At 47.9% G+C, this 25,431-nt stretch overlaps 2 protein-coding genes across 4 annotated transcripts; both read right to left on the minus strand.

Annotated features, from left to right (window-relative positions):
• Positions 1-804: 804 nt before the first annotated feature.
• LOC126037056 (uncharacterized) lies at positions 805-10,812 on the minus strand. 3 transcript variants are annotated; one of them, XM_049797286.1, is made up of 7 exons: positions 10,165-10,812; positions 9,324-9,468; positions 7,452-7,518; positions 7,307-7,364; positions 6,592-6,679; positions 5,919-6,114; positions 805-997 (listed from the first exon to the last, which is right to left on the minus strand). In XM_049797286.1, the coding sequence occupies exons 1-6, from the start codon at positions 10,223-10,225 to the stop codon at positions 6,003-6,005; spliced, it is 531 nt and encodes a 176-aa protein (XP_049653243.1). In that variant the 5' UTR covers positions 10,226-10,812; the 3' UTR covers positions 805-997; positions 5,919-6,002. The 3 variants fall into 3 exon arrangements, with proteins under 3 accessions (XP_049653243.1, XP_049653241.1, XP_049653242.1); XM_049797284.1 differs by having other exon boundaries at positions 806-997; positions 9,324-10,812; XM_049797285.1 differs by lacking the exon at positions 805-997 and having other exon boundaries at positions 5,904-6,114; positions 9,324-10,812.
• Positions 10,813-11,055: 243 nt separating this feature from the next.
• LOC126037055 (uncharacterized) lies at positions 11,056-15,670 on the minus strand. Its single transcript, XM_049797283.1, has 6 exons — positions 15,107-15,670; positions 14,570-14,641; positions 14,298-14,369; positions 12,580-12,687; positions 11,627-11,774; positions 11,056-11,440 (listed from the first exon to the last, which is right to left on the minus strand). Exons 2-6 carry the CDS (start codon positions 14,571-14,573, stop codon positions 11,056-11,058), a joined length of 717 nt encoding a protein of 238 aa, XP_049653240.1. The 5' UTR covers positions 14,574-14,641; positions 15,107-15,670.
• Positions 15,671-25,431: the final 9,761 nt, after the last annotated feature.

A 25,431-nucleotide genomic window follows, 5' to 3' on the forward strand; every position in this document is an offset into this window, starting at 1 on the left:
TTTATCCTTCATGGACAGCTCTAAGCTTCCTCGAAGTAAAGTCCTTCTTTCCACGGCCACTGAGTCCCTTGGAGATTTCTGAGGAGAGCTCTGCGGAGAGTTCTCCAGGGACTTCAGAGGACAGTCCTGTGGGGAGTCCCCAGAAGGATCCCCTGAAGATTCCTCTGGAGAGGCCCTTGCTAAGCCCTCTGCGGATCCAATTAGACAAATTTCCTGAAGTAACTCAAGCTAGACAAAGCCATTAAATGCTTTATGAGATCATACAGGAAATTGAACTCAAGTGCCTGCCATGGCATTGCCTCAGTATGTCGTACACCCAAGCAACCAACCTTCAATACTTTTTCATAAAGCTTATGTAGAAAGCAATTCTGTAGCACTTGCTCTTCATGCATCATTACAGTTATCAGTTACATGATCACTGTTTCACTGGGATGCCTTTCATACAATAGCTCCCAGTACTATAAAAAGAACTGCTTGTTGAGCCCTACATCACTCCTGTGTAAAGGGTCTCCTACAGCCTCAAGCTACTCACCAGCTAGTGTTTCCCAGAAGTCAACCGCAAAATTCCACTTCCTCCTATTTTCTGCTTCCGTCCATAGCAGGCACAGAGGGGCTTTTCACCCAGGAACCTCTGGGCTCTGATACCGTAAAACAGGGAGGAACCTAGCCCCATCCCCGCTGTGATGATGTGCTCGTAGAAGCTCACCCATCAAATACATGTCAAACAGAGGGGGACATACAACACAGTGAGGAAGATGGATGCTTTACTTCTGCAGTGCTGCTGCTTGATGTCCAGTATTTTCTCAAGGAGGAACTATCTACTCATATTCTCCACAACACTGAAGCTTCCCCACTGCTAGGGTGCAATGCAGACAAATCCCATGGATGCTACTGGAACAGCAGCTTCAATTCCATACACTGCTGCCCTCCTCCTCTGAGGCCGTCAGCTCCACTGATGGTGCACAGCCAGAACCTTCATGCTCAGCAGGCCCCAGCTCTGCCAGAGAAGCAAAGATCACAAGCCATTTCAGATCAGGAGCAGCTTTGTTCCATCTTCCACAAGCCCCTAAGGAAACACACCATGAGCTAGTACGTGGCAGCAGGCAGAGGAAAGAATGTCGCACTGGTTTCCTCCATGAGCTCTGTCGTGGTTTAACCCCAGCAGCAACTAAGCACCACGCAGCTGCTCACTCACCACCCTCACAGTGGGATAGGGGAGAGAATCAGAGGGGTGAAAGTGAGAAAACTTGTGGGCTGAGATAAAGACAGTTTAACAGGTAAAGCAAAAGCCACGCACGCAAGCAAAGCAAAATAAGGAATTAATTTACTACTTCCCATCGAGGCAGGTGTTCAACCATGTCCAGGAAAGCAGGGCTCCATCAAGCTCACACCCCATCTAGCTACCTGCCAAGCTGCAATAGTTGATGATGTGAGAGAAATTACTGTCCCAGCTGCCACCAAGTGCATTTTGCTGTTCAACAGGCTAGCTGTAAGCAAGTATAACCATAATAATCACTAGTCACTTTGCTGCTCAGATAGGTCAGGCTCTTAAACAATTTTGAAGTTCTCCACTCAAATATTCTCACACAAGCACACCTTACTCTCTGTAGCTGGCACTTTTAGCACTTCCCCCAGCCACGAAAACAGACTAGGAATCCCGCAACCTAAGCGACACCATGTTCCACCGCTACATGGGAAGCTACAGCAAGCTTCCAGTCCAAACAAAACATTCTAGCACCATTCAGTTATGCCATGAGATTGCATAAAAGAGTACATTTTGCTTTCACAAAATCTACATCTGAAACCTCAGCTAAAAAAGGATCTTTGGCAAATAGTCGGGGGCGGGGGGGGGGGGGGCGGGGTGGTGTGTGTCTATGTAGGAATTTGCAATTTGCAAAATGTCCTGTCATCTCATCTCTATTTATTGGACACAAGGTTGGTTCTGTGTAAGAATTCTACCCCAGACAACTCTTTTACGCAGATTGAACCCCACCATGTCTATGTTTTTCCTTCCTGCACACCACAACACCAAGTTACAAACCGTAGGGCTTTTTTAAGCCCTCTTTAAAGTACCACTGCATTACAGCTAAACAAGCATTCAAACAGGAGGGGAAAAGAGGACCTTATGCCAGCTACATCCATGTGCCAACTGCTGTCACCATACCAAGTGAGACTGAACACCACAAAACTTGTAGCCTACTGGAATACACCCAGCGGTACGCATGGCAGCAGACATGCGAGAGGCGTGGATGCAGCCAGGGAGTTTCCCCTTCCCCTCTGTACAGAGTCCTAACCAGAAACACATCCTCATCCTTCGCCTCCACAACCTCCTGATGTTGCATCCACAGCTGCCCGCATCTGTGACACACACTTCGAGCAGGCAAGGCCACACTGTCCTACTCCAGATGTGAGGTGAAGTCTTGCCTGCAGGCTTAATAGGTGGGAAACAGCTGTGCAAGTCTCACACCTGCTGAATTAGATTTACCAGTTCTAGATAAGAATTTCCCACTTTAATTCAGAGAACTACAAAGGCATCTGAGCAAGTTGGAGACATGCTCCCCCCTGCCATTCCCCCCCATTCTACAGGCCTGGCTCTGGCAAATACATGCAGAAAGCTTCAAGCCCTCTGCCATCAGCAAGAGCAGTCACTTGCCTAAGAGGAGAAAGGGATGAGAGGGGATGTCCTCTTATTTTTGCTCCAAAACTGCTCTTGACAAGCAACCCAGCACAACACTTCCTTAACAGAAACAGGTGATGGAGGATGAAAGCAAATGGCATATACTTTTTAATGCCATTCATTAATAAAAAGCTATAAAATGCAGAACAACTGTGAATCTTTCTCTAATCCAAAAAATTAACTGAAGTATCCTGATGTACTCATGACTAAGAGGATGTGTAGAACAGACTTTCAAGTAGAGCACTTCAAATTGGCTCCTAAGGGGCTGAAGTCCCTCAGGTTCATCATTCCCATCAAACAAAAAGCATAACCTGTGCCTAGAACTCATCACGGTAAGCTCTCCAACATAGCCAGTACTCTACCACCTCTGGACCTGGACTACTTGGGTCAACAAATTGAGACTTACTCTTGAGAGGCAGGGAGGCTCTACAAATTCCAGAAGGAAAGGAAGACACAGTAGCGTGTCCTACACAAGGAGCAGACACAGAGTCTGTGCTGTGCAAGCCCTGTCCACTACATTAACACTGCTACCTTTGGGATGTAAAGTCAAAGGCACACGACACTACACTGCATGCATGCCAGTCGAGCAGAAAGCAATTGCTCTCGCAGATCAAGAGCTAGTGTCCAGGGCCTGCACCTCCCTGTACAGCTGCAAAGAAAAGCAACACTTAAAAGGTGCACTAAAAAGCATTAGCTACCTTCTCATGGAGAGAGACAGGCTTACACTGGGTAAAACCCAGTCCTAACTAAGCAACCGCCTTTCTTTTGTATACAAGACTAAGGATCTGAAGTTAATGGGGATTTACCCCATTCAGCAGGTACATTTGGAAGCTGGAAGCGCTTTCAGGTAACACTTCAAAGCACTTAAAAGTCAATCCAGATGTTAGTCTGCGAATCAGGAAAGAGCCTACTTTCTAGAGGTGCTGCACCACTCCAAGTCCCAGTGAGAGCAAGAGAAAAGTTGAAACACTTGATATCTTGGGAATTAATACTACTTAAGTGCCTCCTCCACCATGCCAAAAAAAAGAGATCTGCCTACGACGCAGAGCAGAAAACAGCACTGAACAAAGGCTTTCTCCAGACATGAACTGGAGATGCCCCAGAGATACTACCTACACATAGATCATCCCCCCAGCAGGGATGATCACATACAGCAGCTTTCAGCCACCAGTCACGACACTCCAGTAACTTGGTATTTCTTCCCTATGATACCGAAGGGTGACAGTGTCAGGACCTCCACAGAGCCCTCACTGACAGCGGGTCAGGACAAGGGCTGTAGCTGGTAAGGTGGGCAGGTGACAACACGAGCTGGCAAAGCACTTTTTCTCCTATCACAGAAACTTCTCCCGCATCTGAAAGAAGCAGACCCTGACATTCATCTAGACAGCACTGTTCAAACTCCAGTAACCACATCAATGAAACTTTCCCAGTCCTTGCCAACAGGCATTCTCTTTTCATAACTTGCCCGATGAAAACATGGATGCCTAGAGCCCAGCTAAATAAGGACTGCAATTTAGTAGTCTGGGATTCATATGGTTTAAAATGGGCATCACAGCACAGTGCCTTCTCGTGTTTGAAAATAAAGGCTAAGAGAAGCAGCTTATGGGACCACGCACCTTGCAAGCCCTCACACTTGACCCTGCTGTAAAGTTCCATTGGACATACTGCATCCACATCAGAAAAGGAAAACAGCACGCAAATCTGCAAGCTTTTTTCTTTTTCTTTTGAAAGAGTGAGCTTTTGTGTATTTGAAGCAAATAAATTCACACTGAAAATTAAGAGTCTCACTCATGGCTTTAAAATTCCAAAGCAAGCATTTACTCACAGCACAGACTCCTAATATGACACCACAGAGCAGACAACATGGTTTTTTTCTGTTCCCAGAGAAAAATGCAATAATAGACAGTATTAGCAGTGGTACAAAGACTGGATTTGCTTTGAGATGAAGTAAAACAGACTAAGACGCAATACAAAAAAGAAGTAGAAGCAAAATTCAGACTTTTCAAAGTTCAGAAATATTTGGATAGTGTACAATTTTGTTATCATAAAAGCATTAATATTGTCTACCATTAGATTTCAGAGTTGCTTTCACATTTGGTTTCTTGGTTGCTTGAGGAATACTGTGATAGAACACTTCTGTAAGCTAGGTTCAAGGAAGTTGCAGTGATAAAAACATAACGCAGCTAAAAGGAGAAAAGCAACAACCTGACCCAGAGAAAAAAACCTGAAGGAGATGGGATGCCTTATCTGAACCAAGCTGAGATGATAAAGGCTGAAGCCAAGTATTATGCAAAGAACAATGGACATTTTGGTCAGTTGTTTTACCAAACTCAGCTGTGGCTGCTTAGTCCAGAGCTTAATTTTATGCCTACGGACTGCTGAAATACACTGCTGCAGGATTTTTATCCTTTTCCCTTGCATACCTGTAATCAGCTCTGCTGTTCTTTTCAAGCTTAGGAGCTGACAATGTGTTTTTTTTAATGCAGATAGTTGGGCTGGGGACTTGCAAGGATCAACTTTTATATTAAATTCAAAATCAAATTCCAGGATTAGCTTTTAGGGTTTTGGGGAAAAAAAACCCCAAAACCCACAACACAGTCTTACTGAACTAACAATTCAAGTACTTGATTTTTATGTGAGACTGTTATGATCTTCTGTCACCTGCAGTCTGACACCTCCTTGTACAGAATACTACACCCTGCAGTAGTACTGTACTGCAAAGACAGTAATATTCTGAAACTACAAAAATCACATCTAGACCAGGGAGCTACAAATAAAACAAAGTGAAGCACTGCACTAAGACCAAGAAGGGTTTCAATAGCCAAGGAAGTTCCAAGTGGCTTCCAAAAAAACCCCACCCACACTATTTTAAATATATGTATGTACACACATATATACACACACGGTCACAGAGTACATAGGACGATATTAAAGAATAAAAATTGTAGGTGTATGCACAAACACTCACAGAGTAGGATATTAAAAGGAAAAAAATGCCGGGGGGGGGGGGGGGGGGTGTCATATATATATATGTCTGTGCATGTGTAGATATATACACACACCCCTACAGACAATTTTTTCTTTAACTAATACCCTACTACCTTTTAATGAAGAAAACCCCTGAAGTACAGAGACAACTCTTACTAACAAGAAATATCTACACCACCATTCATTTCTATTTATCAATTTACTCAATTTTTAGAAAAAAAAAAGAACTCCTCTGCCAGTTAATATTGCAAACCTGAAGACACCAAGGGAGCTGACCCTGTGGTAGCACCTGCTAGAGACACACTGGTAACACTCAGGCCAAGGCTGTTTGCAGTGTTCATACTGCTTGCCATGCTGACAACCAAAGAGGTGCTGCTAGGGGCTGAGGTTGAAGCAGTTGAAAAGGTTCTTGAGGGCTGGAGCAAAGTTGTGTTCTCAACACTGGTGTGCTAGAAAGGAGACAAAAAGAATGACAATCACAGAGCAAATAAAGCACAGTGGGGGAAAGAAAAAACACACAAACCAAACAGAAAAACCCCAGACAACAATCTTTTAAGTAACGGCAGCACATGCAAAAGATAGGCATTATCTATATACCAAGCAAGCAACTAAGTTGCATGCTTGTGATTTTTAAGTATTCAAAGAAAATTATTATGGGTTCAATTCAAACCACTATATCATCACAACATTATACCCTAGTAATTTGAATCTCACTCCGTTGCATTATTTCTTCCCCTTTGCTTGTACGCTCCTTTAAGCTAGTACTTGTTCTGTTAAATAAACTCCTACATCCTTCCAAAAGACAGCATTTGTTTACAAAAGACAGGACACCGCTACAGTGATTTCCTCAATGCACTTGTGCAATTTAAAAGATTTAAACTGTAGTGCCCCACAACAGAGTCAACGTGGTCAACTCAATCACAGACCAGATGTAGGACAGGACCACAGGAGGACGAAGGAGTTCCCGGTTTGAATCCAGCACAACACAGTGCCTCAGCCGTAAGCCGATCACACCTGCAAAACAGTGTCATCAACACACAGAAGCCAAAACAACTCTGACAACAGAAAAGAAGGACAGTTGGGCAAGTGTGAATTTTTAAGTTGCATACCCAGTAGGGATGGAGCATGACAAACCAAACTACAGGCATAAAGAAAGGCGGGGACCTATCTGCACCCCCCAACTGGGATTGTACACAAGTACCCCAGGACAGAATAAGGCAGCGTCTCTGACACTTGTTTGTGCAACCCTCATCCAGAGCACTGTGTTCACTACCATTTGCCTTGCTCTCTCAAATGCATTAAATACACAGGTGACAACAATGCCACATGGTAAACTGTAAAGCCATCTGTCATGAGGCATTGGTCATGACATGTATCACTCCATCACCTGCATTTTGCCAGCTAACCTCTCCAGTAGAGGCTGCTAACAGTCCGTGTTTTGGAGCAGTCTCAGACAGCCACTTCTGAAGATATTTTTGTAAATTTTTTTTCTTTAATGCATTTGTTACAAGAAATTTCTTCTTTAGTTCATCCCCCCCTTTCTGGCATGAAAGTTTCCTCTGCAGTTGTGTGACTGGCCAGCCTCTGTGATAGCTATTCCTGATTTAGTAAAAATCACAAGTGGGAAAGATTTTTTTTTACCACAAGAGAGAGGGCTGGCAGTCCTTCTTCCCTGAGATAAGGCTCCTTTCAGTTCTTCCTGTATTGGGACACAATGAGCATTAAGAGAGGGTCAGTTTATCTGATGATTATGCCAAACAGCTGTTGAAATGCAAATAGGACTTACTGCATGTGATGTGCTTGAAGACAGCCCTGAGGAAGGGGAGAGGCTGCTCTGATGACTGGAAAGAGAGCTAGAAAGAAATTGCAAAGAAATAATAAAATTATTTTTTCCCAGAATTACTTCAAATATATATATGTATAGAGATATACACACACACATACATATATAAACACATATGTACATATAGACATACACAGAGTAGGTAGTAGGATATATAGTTAAAGAATAAAAACTGTAGGTGTGTGTATGTGTATACACTTACACAGAGGAGGATCTTAAAAGAAAAAATGCCTGGAGGGGCGTGTGTATATACAGACACAGCTATATACACATATCCCTAGAGGCTGTTTTTTCTTTAACTAATAGCCTGCAGCCCTGCTCTGACAACTGGGGTCAGCTCTGACTTAAAACTGCTGGGGTTTGCTGTTGAAAAACAGTAAAATTAATGTTCGGTGGTGGGCAGCGAGCGGTTAAAAGATTGTCCTTAAATTTCAGAGCTTTAATTACAAGTCAAGCAGCAAAGCCTCAGTGCAGGCCCCATGCCAGTCCCAGAAGAGTGCAACTCCTGGCTCCCCAGCACCAGGTTTTCATCCTCATTTTTGGCCCAAATTCTGCCAAACAAGACACAAATCTTGGATCTGTTGGTAAAAATCCTGTTGGGGATGAGGGGGGGGCAACAGGTGGTTGGTAGTAAAATAGGTGAAAAATCAGGTTTAAAATTCACTGCCAATTTGGAAAAAAAGATTTTTAAAAATTGGTGTACAGAAAGTAACAACTTTTTGGATGTATTTTTATTTGAGCATATAGAAACCGAAGTTGTACATAAAGTAACAAACTTTTGGATGTATTTTGTTTTGGACATACAGAAATTGAGGTTTCATCCTGCCATGCTCCAAGGACTGTGTTCAGGCCCTAAACAGGAAGCTATGGACTGTGTGGTCCAGGGTCAGGAAAGGGGCAAGGGACCCCCAGACCCCTCGGGTCAGGTCTAGGACAGGGGCAGGACAACTGCAAACCCTGCAGGTCATGGACCAGACAGGGACAGGGCACCCCAAACCCCACGGGTCAGGGCCAGGACCGGTGCAGGGAAAGCCCAAACCCCGTGGGTCACAGCCATGGCAGGGCTAGAGAGCCCCAAACCCCACGAGTCAGTGCCTGGACAGGGGCAAGAAACCCCAAACCACACAGGTCAGGGCCAGGACTGGGGCAGGACACCCCCAAACTGCGCTGCGGCAAGGTGCCTGTGGAGAGAAGGGGCTGCTGAGGCCCCAGTGTGTCTGTGGTGCCGGGTGGGTGCGAGGGTGCGGGGCAGCGCTGGGTGCGCTGTGGGGTGCGGGCACCCGGCTGCACGTGGGAGCTGTGGGCACGGAGAGCTCGTGCAGAAAACGGGACGCCCTGCACCCCTCGGCTGGGGCTCTGCTCGCCTGCCCACGGCTCGTCTCCTCTCGGCCCTGGCCATCCTGACCAGCCTGCTCTACATGTGCCGGGAAGGAGACCTGACCCTGCAGACCGAGGGGACCAAAGCTGGGCATGGTAGGGAGATGGCACTCTTGCAGGTCTCACTTTCTATGGCCCTCTCATCCCTTGCTGGTTTTACTTTCTGACCTTGCTCTGCCTACGTCTGTTGCTGGGTCTGCTCTTGTCCAGGCAGGGTCACTTTTAACTAACAATTCCCACAGAAAGAAGGCGTTTCAGAAAAGAATGCCCATGAATTGAGAGGTCACTTGAAACATGATACAGTAGAAACCGACTCAGTCGAGTCTGGCCAGTAAATAACTCAGTGCTCCGGAATACCTTACCTCTAAATGCTTCATGTCTAATACATCTCAGCCATCTAACACACAAGTTTAGCAAAAGACACTCCCCTCAACTCACCGTCTTCCTTTCCTCCACAGACGGACCACGCAACACAAGACCATGCCAAGCAGCACGGAGCCCAAGACCACCATGGCACCTTCTGTGCAGTACTTCTGGAAATCCTTAGCGTCTGCGGCATTTGCGTTTCTCTTGCCATCCACACCTGGAGGAACAATTCTGCACGTTAGTGGGTCCTGCGCACTACTGGTGATCTCACAGGAGGTCTGACCTTGCCAGGAAATGTTCTTTCTCACTTTGTTAGCATCTCCAAATGAGCGAACATCCTGGGGCTGCAACATTTCCTTGGTTTCAGCAGAAACAAAGGAACCTTGCAAAGCCATTGCAAATCAATGCACTCTGGAGCCTCTCTTTCTCCTGTCAGCTTTGCTATCACCCTGGGACGGCCGTAATCCAGTTTTCCCAGCATCATGGCTTTGCTCCCCCTTCTCGGCCACCCTTCACATTTGCGTGCAATTTCTTTTCCGCTCGCCCACGTTCACTCTCCGAGGCTCGCTAGTGCTGCTGCCTGGAGGCTCTCACTGACCCGTTGGGACAAGCTGTCCCTCTGAACAGAACTCAGGAGGCCAGATGGACAGCACGTAGGGGAGCGCAGCTCTTTTGACCAATCGCTCCTTTGAACCACACCGACAAAAACCATCCCTGCATCAGAGAGTGCCACCCGCAGCTCTCCCCCCAAGCCCAGCACCCACGCCCCGAGGGGACAGAGTCAGGCCCTCTCAGGAGACACCTGAACCTCGCTCTCCCCCTTTGCCTTTTCTCCAGCACGGGCACCGCTTGCACACCCCCAGTTTTCAGGACTTGTCTCCCACTTATGGCTCCCTGCAAGACTGCTCAGTACCTGGATTCTTTTGAAAAAAATCATACATCCCGGCGTGGTGGGCTTCCCTGGGGCTGGCCATTCGTTGCTCTGCACAGGGGGAGGAGCGCTGGGAGGAGGTGCTCGTACTGCCCAGCAAGGCAGCCTAGAACGATGTTCTGCCTGGCTGCTGTACCATTCAGTCGCAACTGCAGAGCAGAATTGTGGTAAGACTGGGTTTGAGGTCCGTCCTGTGCATCATCTGACATGCTCAAAGAAGACCCTCGCAAGCCAGGCCTCCACGTCAGCCTTAACGGGATCTGTGTATTTGGCCAGCGTGACTTTAGATGTACTCCAAAGGTGTTCCTCCCCGTTGCTGACAGTCTGCAAAGCTTAACCCATTTCTTTTTACAGTTTTATTAATATTTCGCTATACTCTGTCCCATTTTTAATGCCAGCCTGGTTACCAATATCACATTCCTTCCACTCCTTCTCCCACCCAGCCCCACTCCAGCTTTCCGCTCATTTATCATCCCAACACTGCTCCAGCCCCGCAGCCTCTGCCACCCCGTCAGCCCTCCTTGATGCGCTCAGCGCTAGTTGGCCATCCTTTCCTCTTGGCACCCCCTTCCCTCTCTGCCCAGTCCATCCTCATTCAGGGCAGCATCCCCAGTCAGCTCAAGGACAACCCTTCACAACTCACATCCCACCAGCACGTCCTCATTCTGGTGGGTGAAACCCTTCTTGACAGCCCCAGCTGGGAAACCAGGCTGATGCTGGGACAAAGGGAGCGCAGGTCCCTCACTGGAGCGCAGGTCTCTGACAGCTTCTCTCACAGATCCAGCGCTGGTCCCAGCTGTGTGCATTATACCCTGACGGAAACGGCCAAAACAGCCAAGGATGCACTGCTTTTGGCCAAAATGGGTTTTTCATTTACTCTAAAAAGGACTCATCTTCTGAGGTACAGTATCCCTGTTGGAACTGGTGACAGGGACACCAGAAGGGGTTAGGCTGAGGTGAGCTGAGAGAAATCGAAGTGTCCAGTGAAGAGGTATCGTCGCTGAAAGAGCAGCTGGGACAAGCGGGCAGAGGTGATGGGTCTGCGCTCGCGCTCCTGTACAGCTGCATGAGCTCTGCCAAAAAAGGCCATGGTGATGGGCTGGAGCTGTTGTTGAAAGTCCCATTTTCTTGAGCAACCTCAGCTTTTCTTGTTCCTTCTCCTGACTCTGCTCTGCCTTTATCTCTAGTTGGATCTTCGCTTTTCCTGGCAGAGTCGGTATCAGCTTGTCCCAGTGCTGCTTCCTCTCCCTGGCTCCTTCTGTAGAAATGGGTTTCAGAAAAGACTACTCATTGATATGAATTAAGAGGCCAGGTAAAAAAATCTTACAGCAGAAATCTCAGCAGAGTACTGCCAGCAACTGCCTTGGCACTCCAGGATACTCTAACTGCAGATACCCCATTCCCAACTGCTGCAATAACTAACTCTGGGGAAAAGCCAACTCACGGGTCTCTCTTCCTCAGCCGTGAAATGACTACGCAAGATCCAGCTAGCCCAGACAGCACCACAGCCAAGGCTACTGCGGTCACTGGGATATAGTACTTGCGCAGCAATTCGTGATCAGCAGCCTCAGACCTTCTCCCAGCATCTGCCCCTGCAGGAGAAAGGACAATGCCACACATTACTGTGCCCTGCGCTATGGATAGTCTCACAGTGTGCTTCACATGCCCAAGAGATTTTTTTTTCAGGGGTTGGTGCCTCGGCTCTGGTGTCTTAGCGCCAGAGGACAAGAAGGATCGCTTAAACTTCTCGGGGAGAAGAGCCCACGTGCCAGCGAGCAGTTGCACCAGCACTACCTGTCTGTTCCTCCGGGCTGCAGGCCAGGGCTGTGTGCTGGGGGCCTGCAGTTCAACCAACCAACGGCACTGCAGGGGTAGAGCAGAAATGCTCCTGCTTTCCCAAGTGGACATCTCCTGAGCACTCCCCTTCAGGACGTCCCAGAGGCTGAAAGATGGGATCCAGCCCACGGGCTATGGCCTGGCTTCTGCAGTGCCACCTGCTTGTCACCCCCGGCCCCGATGCACACATTGCAGGAAGGCTGGCCCCGGGAGAGCGTGGTGCAGGGCTGGGTTGTAGCCCTCAAATGGCCTCATGCCCCAAAGGGCAAAGTTCCTAAATTCCTGGGAACTGGGTGCGGCAGGAGGTGAGCAATCTCTAACCACGTCCAGAGAGGTCTAAGAGCATCTCTCTGGTACGCTGCTGGCAATAACCTCCACACACCAGAGACGACAGTCGTCCTCAGAGAGCCACTCCTGGCTTCTTTGACAACGCCTTCTCTGCACTAACACTTCCAGGTTTGGCTGCTGACATGATGTGCAAGAGCGGGCTCCGGGGGAAGAGCCTGCAGGCACACAGTGATTCTGACTGGTGACACCGGATGACCACGGGACAGCAATTACCTGGCACGCCAGTCTCTTGCATTGCCTCTCTTTCTTCATCGGAGACTGGCACGGTGTGCCTGCTTCCCTTCTGAAAGGCCTCCTTCTGCACAGTCTCACGGCTGGTCTCTGTAGAAAGAAAGCGGGACAATTAGAAGCAACCATTCCTCATCAGGAAGATGATACCTTCAGGAGGCAATACTCTCCAAATACATTAGTAAAGCTGAGAAACAAACCCTGGGCTTTTGGGAGTGCATCTAGTCCCAAGAATGTGACGTTCACAGAGAAAAAATTAAGCACATGACACTTTTCACTCTACCGATACAGACAGCAAAACCTGACCTGCTGGGAAAACGGGAAATTGCACATGTGATCTTCTTGTTCACATTACATGTACTGCATTTTTGGCAAACTGCAAGATGATGCTAAATTGCTTCCTCAAAGAGGATGGGAAAAAGCCGCACCCAGCTCAGCTGGGGAAAGAGGCCTTCTGAGCAGCACATCCCACCATGCCAACTCCAGCACACGGGAAGGGGAACAGACACACATGGTGGACTGAACCCCAAGCTCTTGCAACCATGTTCTGGGCACTCTGACAAGTGGCAGTGAAGTCCCCCAAAACAAGAGGGAAACCACAGCCTAGTTTTCTGAAACACAACTAGAAATGGAGAGCTAAACCACCCAAGACTGAATTAACTGAACAATCCACTTAAGGCCACCTTCAAGTGAGGTGTCCGGCCTCAAGCTGGGTGTCCGGCTGCGACCCACCCCTGACTCCAAGGTGTCACCGAGAGTCCTCAGACATCAGGGAGAGCAAAGGGGCTGGACCAGGCTGTGAAGCCTGGGCTGCTCCAATCCCGGCCGGAGGATCAATCCTGCCTGCAGCCCAGGCAAAGCCTGCTGGTCCCAGCGATTGAAATCTGCCTGCGCTTTGGCTCCACAAGCCAAGGGCCCTCTCCCCTCCAGCGACTGGCAGGGTGCTGGCCCTCTCATGGCTCATGAGCAATTAGCTCCTCCGCACGTGCCTCACACACTCCGGGAGCAGCATCAACAGTCACACTCATCCTACCACAGCTGTCAGTCTGCAGGCTGAATGTCAATCACAAACAAACGCCTGCAGAATCAGCATCTGCACCTGACTTCCAACATTAGGAAAGGGCGGCCAAGATTTCCTGGGACATCATTCCTGCTTTGAACTTGCCCAGCCGCAAACTGGGCTGTGTTGAACACAAATTTTGAACACAAATTCAGCACACACTGGTTCCTGACATCTGGATACCAGCATCTGCACAAAGCAGCTCTGACCAGTAATGGTACAACTGGGGCAGCAGCTGCCTCTGGGACTCAGCCAGAACCACAACGGGTAGCAGACGCTGTGCTAGGCCATCTCTGTGGCTCATCAGCCCAGGCAAGGCATGAAATCGAGTGCCATTGCAGCGAGGCTCTGACTGATCCCTTCCTGCTGTGCAGGCTACAGCACGTCCACACATGAATCAAAAACCTCAGCTTCCCGAGCTGTACGGTTAACAGAGTGAAATACATTAACCAGGTGCTGCTTTCTCCAAGTCTTTTGGGATTTCCTTTGGAACTGCAGATATCTTTTGGGAATAGTTCCCTATTTTAGCTTTATACTTTTGTCTTTGAGGACATTAACAGGAAGTATGAAGGTAAATGTCACATGAATAAAATATGGAAAATGAGCGCTTATTCTGTCAAGTCAATAAAGACTGACTACTCACCCCTGGGATGCCACCTGGGATTCAGCCCAGGATTCAGCCAAGGAGCTGGAAAAGCCCTCCATCCAGCCACACCTGCAAGCAAACACCCATGAGAGGTTACCATCACGTGTTCTGATCTACATCGTCATAACCGAGTAGCAGAACATGCAAGGGGATCACGTAATGTCACGGCACGCACGTGCAGGTCTGTATTCTCACACCTGCAGAGGCACCTGGCTGACATTCGGACTTTGAGCTGGCAGCTCTCAAAGAAGTGAAAAGCCATGACGTACCCATGCGACCTGCCTGTGGGTCAGCCCTGGAACCCAGCCAGGAAGCTCGATAACCATCGCCTGCAGCCACATCTGTAAATGAACATAGGACAGAGCAGCTCCCGTGAAATACTTCAACATACTTCTTCAGATCTGAATGACAGTGAATGCAATTCAAACACAGGATTCCTCCAGAGCACTCCTCTCTCCCTTCCACTCAGGAGCATCTTGCAAACATTTACCAGGTGCCTGCAGTGGCCACTAACCAGGCATGGAACTGTCAGGAGACACGACACGACTCCCTGGAGCTCACACCAGCTCCAAAGCTCAACCCCGATGTGCCCGCTGGCTTTGTGGCCAGCCCTAGAAGCAGTGCAGGGGCGGAGAGGCTGTCAAAGACAGTTTAGCAAGGCAGAGCGCCCTGGGGCACATCACTGAGCCAGACCCATTCCCTCTCTGCTCTTCTGTGTGCCTGAGCATCAGCCAAGAAAGTAGTAAGCTAAATTTCACAGGAACAGAAAATTAAAATGTAAATGCTCATTCACTGAAGGGCCTTACCTGTGGGATCGCCCCAAGGCTCACGGACAGGCTCAAGCTGAGAAGTCAAGTAGCCCCTGTCTCCACGGACAGCTGTAACCAAGCAGAGACGAAAAACGTTCCCATCGCATGTTGTGATCTTCCTCTTCCTCAGTGATCCGCAGGGACTGGAAGGGGTTCAGGCAACAACACGGGACCCAGACGCGGGCTGAGATGTCCAAAGCTGCAGAGGGACCTGGCTGGGACCTGGAAGCTTTCAAATCCCTGTCTCCAGCCCATGTGCAACACCCCTCAAGGACCAGATGGACAAACATACGGCCTCTCAGGGCCTTCTCACCAGACCTCTCACACACACAAATGGAGCCCACACTAAAGTGGGAGCATGTAGCCCCAGAGGAAAAAATGATCATTCACCATTCTTACTGAGAAGAGCCTGCTGGCCTTCTTACAGAGAAGAGCCTTCAGCCTGGAAGGCTGAACTACCACAACAAAACATTAACAAATAACAAACCAAATATTAAAAAATACAAATGGCCAATAACAAATGAAGACTGAATACTTCTTACCTCTGGGATTGCCCCCAACCTCAGGAACAATCTTGATCACTGAGCATCTTGATCAACAAGGACTGCGGGAACCAAACAGGTAATCAAACACACGTGTGTGGTGGTGCTGCCCCCTGAGCCACTCTGAGACCTCAGGATAAACCACGGATGCTTTGGGAACCCCCCTGTTGTGCTGTTATCTTGGTTGGAAGTGCAGCGCCTTTAGGGCACCAGGCAGCCCCTGGCCACCCCTGGGCCATCTGCTGCCCGAACTATGTATCAGAATGACTCGGCACAAATTGTGGCCAGAATGTAAAATAATGACCAAAGCCAATCACCTCGAGACCCTATAAACAGCGATCCAAGGCGAGACCTTTGGAGCTCTCTGGGACTGCAGCGGGCTGTGTGACCCAGCATCCCCCCTGAGCTGGGATATCTTTGAATATGTTGTTTAAGTGCCAAACTTGAGAGATCTACCTAGAACCAGGAGCTCAGTGTTGGGGTGAGATGTGTCTCACAGGGGAGTCTGTAGTGTCACCCTGTCCAGCTGAGCTCGTCAAATCAGGACATCAAGCAGTTTCCAGCCCAGCCCCATGCTCAGAGCAGGGCCCATCAGACTGCTCAAGGACATGCCTGGTTGAGGTATGAATACCATCCAAGTCTTGCCCCTTGGGCTACAAGGTCTGTGCACACTTTGGGTAAAAAAGCCCTCCTTTTTAAGGGCCAAATCATCATTTTTGAGGCCCAACCCTCATGTTTAGGGTACAAAGCCTCCTTTTGAGAGCCCAAAGCTGCATCTTAAAGGCACAAAAACCTATTTAAGGGCCCCAAAGCCTCAATTTACAGCCTAAACCATTACTTTCAGGGTCCAAAGCCTCATTTTAGTCTCTAAAGACTCATTTTTAAGATCCAAACACTCTTTTTCAAGATGCAAGCCTCATTTTTAGGGCTCAAAGCCTCCTTTTGGGGGTCCAGAAAGCCATTTTTAAGGTCCAAACCCTCATTTTTGGGATACAAACCCTCATTTGTAAGTTCTGAACCCCACTTCAAAGGTGCAAAGACTTTTTAAGGGCCCAAAGCATCACTTTTAATGCCCCAGGTTCTGATTTTGAATGTCCAAAGCTTCATTTTTAGGGTCCAAACCCTCAGTTTAGCTCCCATAGCCTCATTTTTTTAGACTAGAACAGCATAGACTATTTCAGTTGCAAGGGACCTACAACAATCATCTAGTCCAACTACCTGACCAATTCAGGGCTGACAAAGTTAAAGCATGTTAAGGAGGGCACTGTCCAAATGCCTCTTAAACACTGACAGGCTTGGGGCATTCTTTGTCCCCAGCCTCATTTTTAAGGCTCAGAGAGTCAGTTTCAGATCAAAATCTTCATTTTTAGAATCCAAAGCTTCATTGGTAGGGCCTTAGCCCTCATTTTAGGGTACCAAGCCTCATTTTTAGAGCCCAAAGCCTCAGTTTTAGTTTACTGGGATGGTGAGAGTCAAAGTTCCCATTTATCTGGCCCAATCCCTCGTTATTAGGATCCACAGCTGCATTTATAGGGTTCAAATCCTTATTATAGGACACAAGCTGATTTCCCAGCCCAAAGCCTCATTTTGAGTGGCCAAATACTGATATGTAGGGTCTAAACCCTCTTGTTAGGGAATGAAGGACCGGGTTTAGGGTCCAGAGCTTTATTTGGAGCCTCCAAAGCCTCGTTTATAAGACCCCGATCTTTCTTTTAGAGTCCAAAATCTCATTTTATTGTCCAAATTCTTGTCTTTTGTTTCTAGTCCCAAATTTTGAGATTCCAAAGTCTCATTTGCGGGGTCCAATGCCTCATTTTTAGGGTTCTAAACCTCATTTCTAGGGTCCAAATCTTAATTTTTAGGGTCCAAAGCCTCATCTTTACAGCCACAATTTCTCCCTGCATGTCTCATTTGTAGGGCCCAAAGCCTCATTTGTAGGATCCCTCTCCTCATTTTAAGGGTCTCGAGCCTCATTTTGACAGCCCAAATGCTCATTTGTAGGGTCTAAGCCCCCACTTAAAAAGAAAATCCTCAGGTTCATGGTCCAAAGGTTATTTGGGGCGTACAAGGACTCATTTCTAAGGGCCAAAGCCGCACATTGGGTGTCCAAATACTAATTTTTATGGTCCAGAAATTCATTTGGGGGTCTAACTCTTTCAGGCCTAAAGCCTAATTGGAAGGGCTGAAAGCCTCATTGTAGGGCCCAAACGTTCATTATTTTTGAGGATTTAAAGCCTCCTTTCTGGGGTCCAAACCCTCATTTTTAGGACCCCAAGCCTCGTTTTTAAAGCCTCACTACTTGCTGTGAGGGGACAAAGCCATCCTGACACGGTGTGAAGCCTGACGCTAGTCGCAGGTAGTGGTCATTCTTCGAAGCAAGCTGGATTGCAGCTAGCATCCTGCCTTTTGTTTGTTTTCCTTCAGCATAAGCAACCCCAGAGCCTGCGGCCACATTCCAGTACCTCATTACCCTGCAGCCCCTACGCTGAACTAACAGCTACAGCCACAAAGTTCCGACGCCCTCCCACTGCAAGGACTGGCCGACAGGATCGCTCGGGAAGGCAATTTCCCTGACACTTCCCAGCGTTAACTCGCGCTGCTGCTCCTGAGGGCAGGCCCCGAGCCCCCCCAGCGCCTGACAGCGCAGGCCGCGGCAGGGGCTTGGCCGAGCCGCTGCCATGACAACCGCTCCCCCCCTTCAGCCCAGAGCCTTCCCCGGCCGGCAGAGCGACAGCCAATCGGCTGCTGCCGCGGGAAGCGCCGCCAATCAGAGCTGGGCCTGCACTGCCCAATCCCAGCGCCGCTCTCGGGAGGCGGCAGAGAGGCCGGAAAGCCCTGAGGGCAGGGAAAGCTCTGAGGGGGCGGGAAGCTGCGAAAGAGCGTCGGTTTTTTTAATTGTTCACAACGGTCCTTCACCGGTGGTGTGGGATGGATATACTTGAGCCCTAGCCGTGCTTTGGTGCGGGGTGACTGAGGAGCGACAGGCTCCTTGGCGTCCTGGGGGTGAACTTGCAAGCTGGAAAGCCCCTGGCTCACAGGTGAGGGAGCGAAGGTGTCTCGGAGAAGACTTTGAAAGGTGGTTTCGACACCCAAAAGTGCAAGATAACCAAAGTACAGAACAAGATACCAGAGAGGAAATGAAGACATCTGGCCTGTCTCGGCTGTTGGCTAGCAGCCAGCCACTTAGCTCATCAGGTTGTGCCCACTTTGAGCTCTCCCTGAAGTGCAGCTGGACTGCATGCCAGCGACTGCCCACTTGCGCAGAGACACCTCTCGAGGTTTCAGATCCTTACGCAAGGAAGAGAGACCCCTTATCCATCACAGATCCTCAGTAAGTGACTGAGAGCCTGCTAAATTAATACTATGAAACATTAATAATCCAGGCAGCTACTCAACATTATAAACAATGAAGGAATAATTCCATCACACGCTTCGTAAAGGTTCAAAGACTCATTTTAACGGCGCAGACCATCATTTCGAAGGCCCAAAGTCTGCTATCGAAGCCTCATTTTAGGCTGCAAAACTGCATGTTCACTTCACGTCCAAAGCCTCATGGTAAGCGTCCAGTGCCTCCTTTGAGAACTAAGATCCTTGTGATTAGGGTCCAAGCTTGTTGTTTAGTACCCACAGCCTTTTTTCAGGACCCACAGTTTCACTTTTAGGGTCCAAAGCCTCCTTTTCAGAGTCCAAAGCCTCATTCCTAAGTTGCAGGGTTTATGCTTTTAAGGCTCAAAGATGCATTTTAAGGGTTCAGAGCATCATTTTGAACCCCTAAAGTCTGATTTGGAGGGTCCAAAGCCTCATTTCCAGAGTCCAGAGTTGCATTTCTAGGGTCCAGAACCTCGTGTTTACTTCCCAAAGCCTCATTTTAGGCAGCAAACCACTCATTCTTAGAGTGTAAAGGCTCAGTTTCATTTTCAGCAGTCTCATTTTCAAGGTCCAAAGCATCGGTTTTAGATTCCAGACAGGCATTTTTAGGGTCCAAGCTGCACCTGGAGGGTCCAATCCCTCATTTGGAGGGTCCAGAACCCCCTTTTAGGGCTCAAAGCCTCAGGTTTAGGTCCCAAAGCCTCATTTCTAGGATCCAAAGCTTTGATTCCAGGGTAGAAAGACTCCATGCTAGGGGCCCAACCCTCATTTCAGGCTACAGACTCCTCACCTGGGGCTTAAAGCCTTGTTTCCTTCATGTCCAAGGCCTCATTCTGAGTGTCCAAAGATGCATTTCTAGGCCCGAAAGCCCCCTTTTCAGGCCCAAATCCTTGATTTTAGGGCCCAACCCCATGTTTTAATACCCACAGCCTTTTTTGAGGGCCCAGAGTTTCAGTTGGAGGGTCCGAACCCTGCCTGTCAGGGTCCAAAGCCTCATTCCTAAGTTCCAGGCTTGATGCTTTTAAGGTTCAGAGATGCATTTTAAGGCCCAGAGCATCATTTTTATGCCCCAAAGTCTGACTTGGAAGGTCCAAAGCCTCACTGGTCGAATCCACAGCCGCATTTCTAGGGTCTAGAGCCATATTTACCTTCCAAAGCCTTAGCCTACCAAAGCCTTAGCATTCCAAAGCCTCATATTAGGCTCCCAAAATGCCTTTTTTCAGGCTCCAAAACCTATTTTCTTAGCATCTAGACAGGCAGTTTTAGGATTCAGGCCCCCTCTGGAGGGTCCAAGCCCTCATTTGGATGGTGCAAAGTTCCCGGGTTTGTGCTTTTAAGGTGCAAAGATGCATTTTAATGGCCCAGAGCATTATTTTTAAGCCCAAAGTCTGATTTGGAAGCCCCCAAGCCACTTTATAGAGTTCAAATCTAAATTTCTAGGGTCCAGAGCCTCATTTTTACTTTCCAAAGTCTTTCTCTTGTCTTACAAAGCCTCATTTTAGGCTCCAAACCCCACAAATTAGGGCCCCAAGGCTCACTGTTAGTTTGCAGTGTCTCATTTCAGGCTCCAAAGCCTCTCTTGTTAGCATCCAGACATGCATTTTTAGGGACCGAGCCGCCTCTGGAGGGTCCAAGCCCTCATTTGGGGCTGTCCACAGTTCCAGGGTTTGTTCTTTTAGGACCAAAGATGCATTTCAAGGGCTCAGAGCATCATTTTTAAGCCCTAAAACCTGATTTGGAAGCCCCAAAGCCACTTTATAGAGTCCCAATGTAAATTTCTAGTGTCCAGAGCCTCATTTTTACTTTCCAAAGTCTTTCTCTTGTCTTACAAAGCCTCATTTTAGGCTCCAAACCCCACAGATTAGGGCCCCAAGGCTCACTGTTAGTTTGCAGTGTCTCATTTCAGGCTCCAAAGCCTCTTTTGTTAGCATCCAGACATGCATTTTTAGGGACCGAGCCACCTCTGGAGGGTCCAAGCCCTCATTTGGGGCTGTCCACAGTTCCAGGGTTTGTTCTTTTAGGACCAAAGATGCATTTCAAGGGCTCAGAGCATCATTTTTAAGCCCTAAAACCTGATTTGGAAGCCCCAAAGCCACTTTTAGAGTCCCAGTGTAAATTTCTAGTGTCCAGAGCCTCATTTTTTCTTTCCAAAGTCCTACTCTTGACTTACAAAGCCTCATTTTAGGCTCCAAACCCCACAGTTTTACGGCCAAAGGCTCACTGTTAGTTTGCAGTGTCTCATTTCAGGCTCCAAAGCCTCTTTTTTTAGCATCCAGACAGGCATCCTTAGGGTTCAGGCCGCCTCTGGAGCGTCCAAGCCCTCATTTGGAGGGTCCACAGTTCAAAGGTTTGTGGTTTTAAGGTTCAAAGATGCATTTTAAGGGTTCAGAGCATCATTTTGAACCCCTAAAGTCTGATTTGGAGGGTCCAAAGCCTCATTTCCAGAGTCCAGAGTTGCATTTCTAGGGTCCAGAACCTCGTGTTTACTTCCCAAAGCCTCATTTTAGGCAACAAACCACTCATTCTTAGAGTGTAAAGGCTCAGTTTCATTTTCAGCAGTCTCATTTTCAAGGTCCAAAGCATCTGTTTTAGATTCCAGACAGGCATTTTTAGGGTCCAAGCTGCACCTGGAGGGTCCAATCCCTCATTTGGAGGGTCCAGAACCCCCTTTTAGGGCTCAAAGCCTCAGGTTTAGGTCCCAAAGCCTCATTTCTAGGATCCAAAGCTTTGATTCCAGGGTAGAAAGACTCCATGCTAGGGGCCCAACCCTCATTTCAGGCTACAGACTCCTCACCTGGGGCTTAAAGCCTTGTTTCCTTCATGTCCAAGGCCTCATTCTGAGTGTCCAAAGATGCATTTCTAGGCCCGAAAGCCCCCTTTTCAGGCCCAAATCCTTGATTTTAGGGCCCAAGCCCATGTTTTAATACCCACAGCCTTTTTTGAGGGCCCAGAGTTTCAGTTGGAGGGTCCGAACCCTGCCTGTCAGGGTCCAAAGCCTCATTCCTAAGTTCCAGGCTTGATGCTTTTAAGGTTCAGAGATGCATTTTAAGGCCCAGAGCATCATTTTTATGCCCCAAAGTCTGACTTGGAAGGTCCAAAGCCTCACTGGTCGAATCCACAGCCGCATTTCTAGGGTCTAGAGCCATATTTACCTTCCAAAGCCTTAGCCTACCAAAGCCTTAGCATTCCAAAGCCTCATATTAGGCTCCCAAAATGCCTTTTTTTCAGGCTCCAAAACCTATTTTCTTAGCATCTAGACAGGCAGTTTTAGGATTCAGGCCCCCTCTGGAGGGTCCAAGCCCTCATTTGGATGGTGCAAAGTTCCCGGGTTTGTGCTTTTAAGGTGCAAAGATGCATTTTAATGTCCCAGAGCATTATTTTTAAGCCCAAAGTCTGATTTGGAAGCCCCCAAGCCGCTTTATAGAGTTCAAATCTAAATTTCTAGGGTCCAGAGCCTCATTTTTACTTTCCAAAGTCTTACTCTTGTCACACAAAGCCTCATTTTAGGCTCCAAACCCCACAAATTAGGGCCCCAAGGCTCACTGTTAGTTTGCAGTGTCTCATTTCAGGCTCCAAAGCCTCTCTTGTTAGCATCCAGACATGCATTTTTAGGGACCGAGCCACCTCTGGAGGGTCCAAGCCCTCATTTGGGGCTGTCCACAGTTCCAGGGTTTGTTCTTTTAGGACCAAAGATGCATTTCAAGGGCTCAGAGCATCATTTTTAAGCCCTAAAACCTGATTTGGAAGCCCCAAATTCGCTTTATAGAGTTCAGATCTAAGTTTCTAATGTCCAGAGCCTCATTTTTACTTTCCAAAGTCCTACTCTTGACTTACAAAGCCTCATTTTAGGCTCCAAACCCCACAGTTTAACGGCCAAAGGCTCACTGTTAGTTTGCAGTGTCTCATTTCAGGCTCCAAAGCCTCTTTTTTTAGCATCCAGACAGGCATCCTTAGGGTTCAGGCCGCCTCTGGAGCGTCCAAGCCCTCATTTGGAGGGTCCACAGTTCAAAGGTTTGTGGTTTTAAGGTTCAAAGATGCATTTTAAGGGTTCAGAGCATCATTTTGAACCCCTAAAGTCTGATTTGGAGGGTCCAAAGCCTCATTTCCAGAGTCCAAAGTTGCATTTCTAGGGTCCAGAACCTCGTGTTTACTTCCCAAAGCCTCATTTTAGGCAACAAACCACTCATTCTTAGAGTGTAAAGGCTCAGTTTCATTTTCAGCAGTCTCATTTTCAAGGTCCAAAGCATCGGTTTTAGATTCCAGACAGGCATTTTTAGGGTCCAAGCTGCATCTGGAGGGTCCAATCCCTCATTTGGAGGGTCCAGAACCCCCTTTTAGGGCTCAAAGCCTCAGGTTTAGGTCCCAAAGCCTCATTTCTAGGATCCAAAGCTTTGATTCCAGGGTAGAAAGACTCCATGCTAGGGGCCCAACCCTCATTTCAGGCTACAGACTCCTCACCTGGGGCTTAAAGCCTTGTTTCCTTCATGTCCAAGGCCTCATTCTGAGTGTCCAAAGATGCATTTCTAGGCCCGAAAGCCCCCTTTTCAGGCCCAAATCCTTGATTTTAGGGCCCAAGCCCATGTTTTAATACCCACAGCCTTTTTTGAGGGCCCAGAGTTTCAGTTGGAGGGTCCGAACCCTGCCTGTCAGGGTCCAAAGCCTCATTCCTAAGTTCCAGGCTTGATGCTTTTAAGGTTCAGAGATGCATTTTAAGGCCCAGAGCATCATTTTTATGCCCCAAAGTCTGACTTGGAAGGTCCAAAGCCTCACTGGTCGAATCCACAGCCGCATTTCTAGGGTCTAGAGCCATATTTACCTTCCAAAGCCTTAGCCTACCAAAGCCTTAGCATTCCAAAGCCTCATATTAGGCTCCCAAAATGCCTTTTTTCAGGCTCCAAAACCTATTTTCTTAGCATCTAGACAGGCAGTTTTAGGGTTCAGGCCCCCTCTGGAGGGTCCAAGCCCTCATTTGGATGGTGCAAAGTTCCCGGGTTTGTGCTTTTAAGGTGCAAAGATGCATTTTAATGGCCCAGAGCATTATTTTTAAGCCCAAAGTCTGATTTGGAAGCCCCCAAGCCGCTTTATAGAGTTCAAATCTAAATTTCTAGGGTCCAGAGCCTCATTTTTACTTTCCAAAGTCTTACTCTTGTCACACAAAGCCTCATTTTAGGCTCCAAACCCCACAAATTAGGGCCCCAAGGCTCACTGTTAGTTTGCAGTGTCTCATTTCAGGCTCCAAAGCCTCTCTTGTTAGCATCCAGACATGCATTTTTAGGGACCGAGCCGCCTCTGGAGGGTCCAAGCCCTCATTTGGGGCTGTCCACAGTTCCAGGGTTTGTTCTTTTAGGACCAAAGATGCATTTCAAGGGCTCAGAGCATCATTTTTAAGCCCTAAAACCTGATTTGGAAGCCCCAAAGACACTGTACAGAGTTCAAATCTAAATTTCTAGTGTCCAGAGCCTCATTTTTACTTTCCAAAGTCTTTCTCTTGTCTTACAAAGCCTCATTTTAGGCTCCAAACCCCACCGTTTTACATCCAAAGGCTCACTGGTAGTTTTCCTAGTCTCATTTCAGGGTCCAAGCCTCTTTTTTTAGCATCCAGACAGGTATACTAAGGGACTGAGTAACCTCTGGAAGATCCAAGCCCTCATTTGGCGGTGTCCAAAGTTCCACGGTTCACACTTTTAAGGTCCAAAGATGCAATTCAAGGGCTCAGAGCATCATTTTTAAGCCCTAAAACCTGATTTGGAAGCCCCAAAGCCACTTTATAGAGTCCCAATGTAAATTTCTAGTGTCCAGAGCCTCATTTTTACTTTCCAAAGTCTTACTCTTGTCACACAAAGCCTCATTTTAGGCTCCAAACCCCACAGATTAGGGCCCCAAGGCTCACTGTTAGTTTGCAGTGTCTCATTTCAGGCTCCAAAGCCTCTTTTTTTGTTAGCATCCAGACAGGCATCCTTAAGGTCCAAGCCGCCTCTGGAGGGTCCAAGCCCTCATTTGGGGGTGTCCACAGTTCCAGGGTTTGTTCTTTTAGGACCAAAGATGCACTTCAAGGGCTCAGAGCATCATTTTTAAGCCCTAAAACCTGATTTGGACGCCCCAAATTCGCTTTATAGAGTTCAAATCTAAATTTCTAATGTCCAGAGCCTCATTTTTACTTTCCAAAGTCTTACTCTTGTCTTACAAAGCCTCATTTTAGGCTCCAAACCCCACAATTTTACGGCTAAAGGCTCACTGTTAGTTTGCAGTGTCTCATTTCAGGCTCCAAAGCCTCTTTTTTTAGCATCCAGACAGGCATCCTTAGGGTTCAGGCCGCCTCTGGAGCGTCCAAGCCCTCATTTGGAGGGTCCACAGTTCAAAGGTTTGTGGTTTTAAGGTTCAAAGATGCATTTTAAGGGTTCAGAGCATCAT

Source organism: Accipiter gentilis, unplaced genomic scaffold (genome assembly GCF_929443795.1).
Source record: "Accipiter gentilis unplaced genomic scaffold, bAccGen1.1, whole genome shotgun sequence".
Classification (NCBI taxonomy): Eukaryota; Metazoa; Chordata; class Aves; order Accipitriformes; family Accipitridae; genus Astur; species Astur gentilis.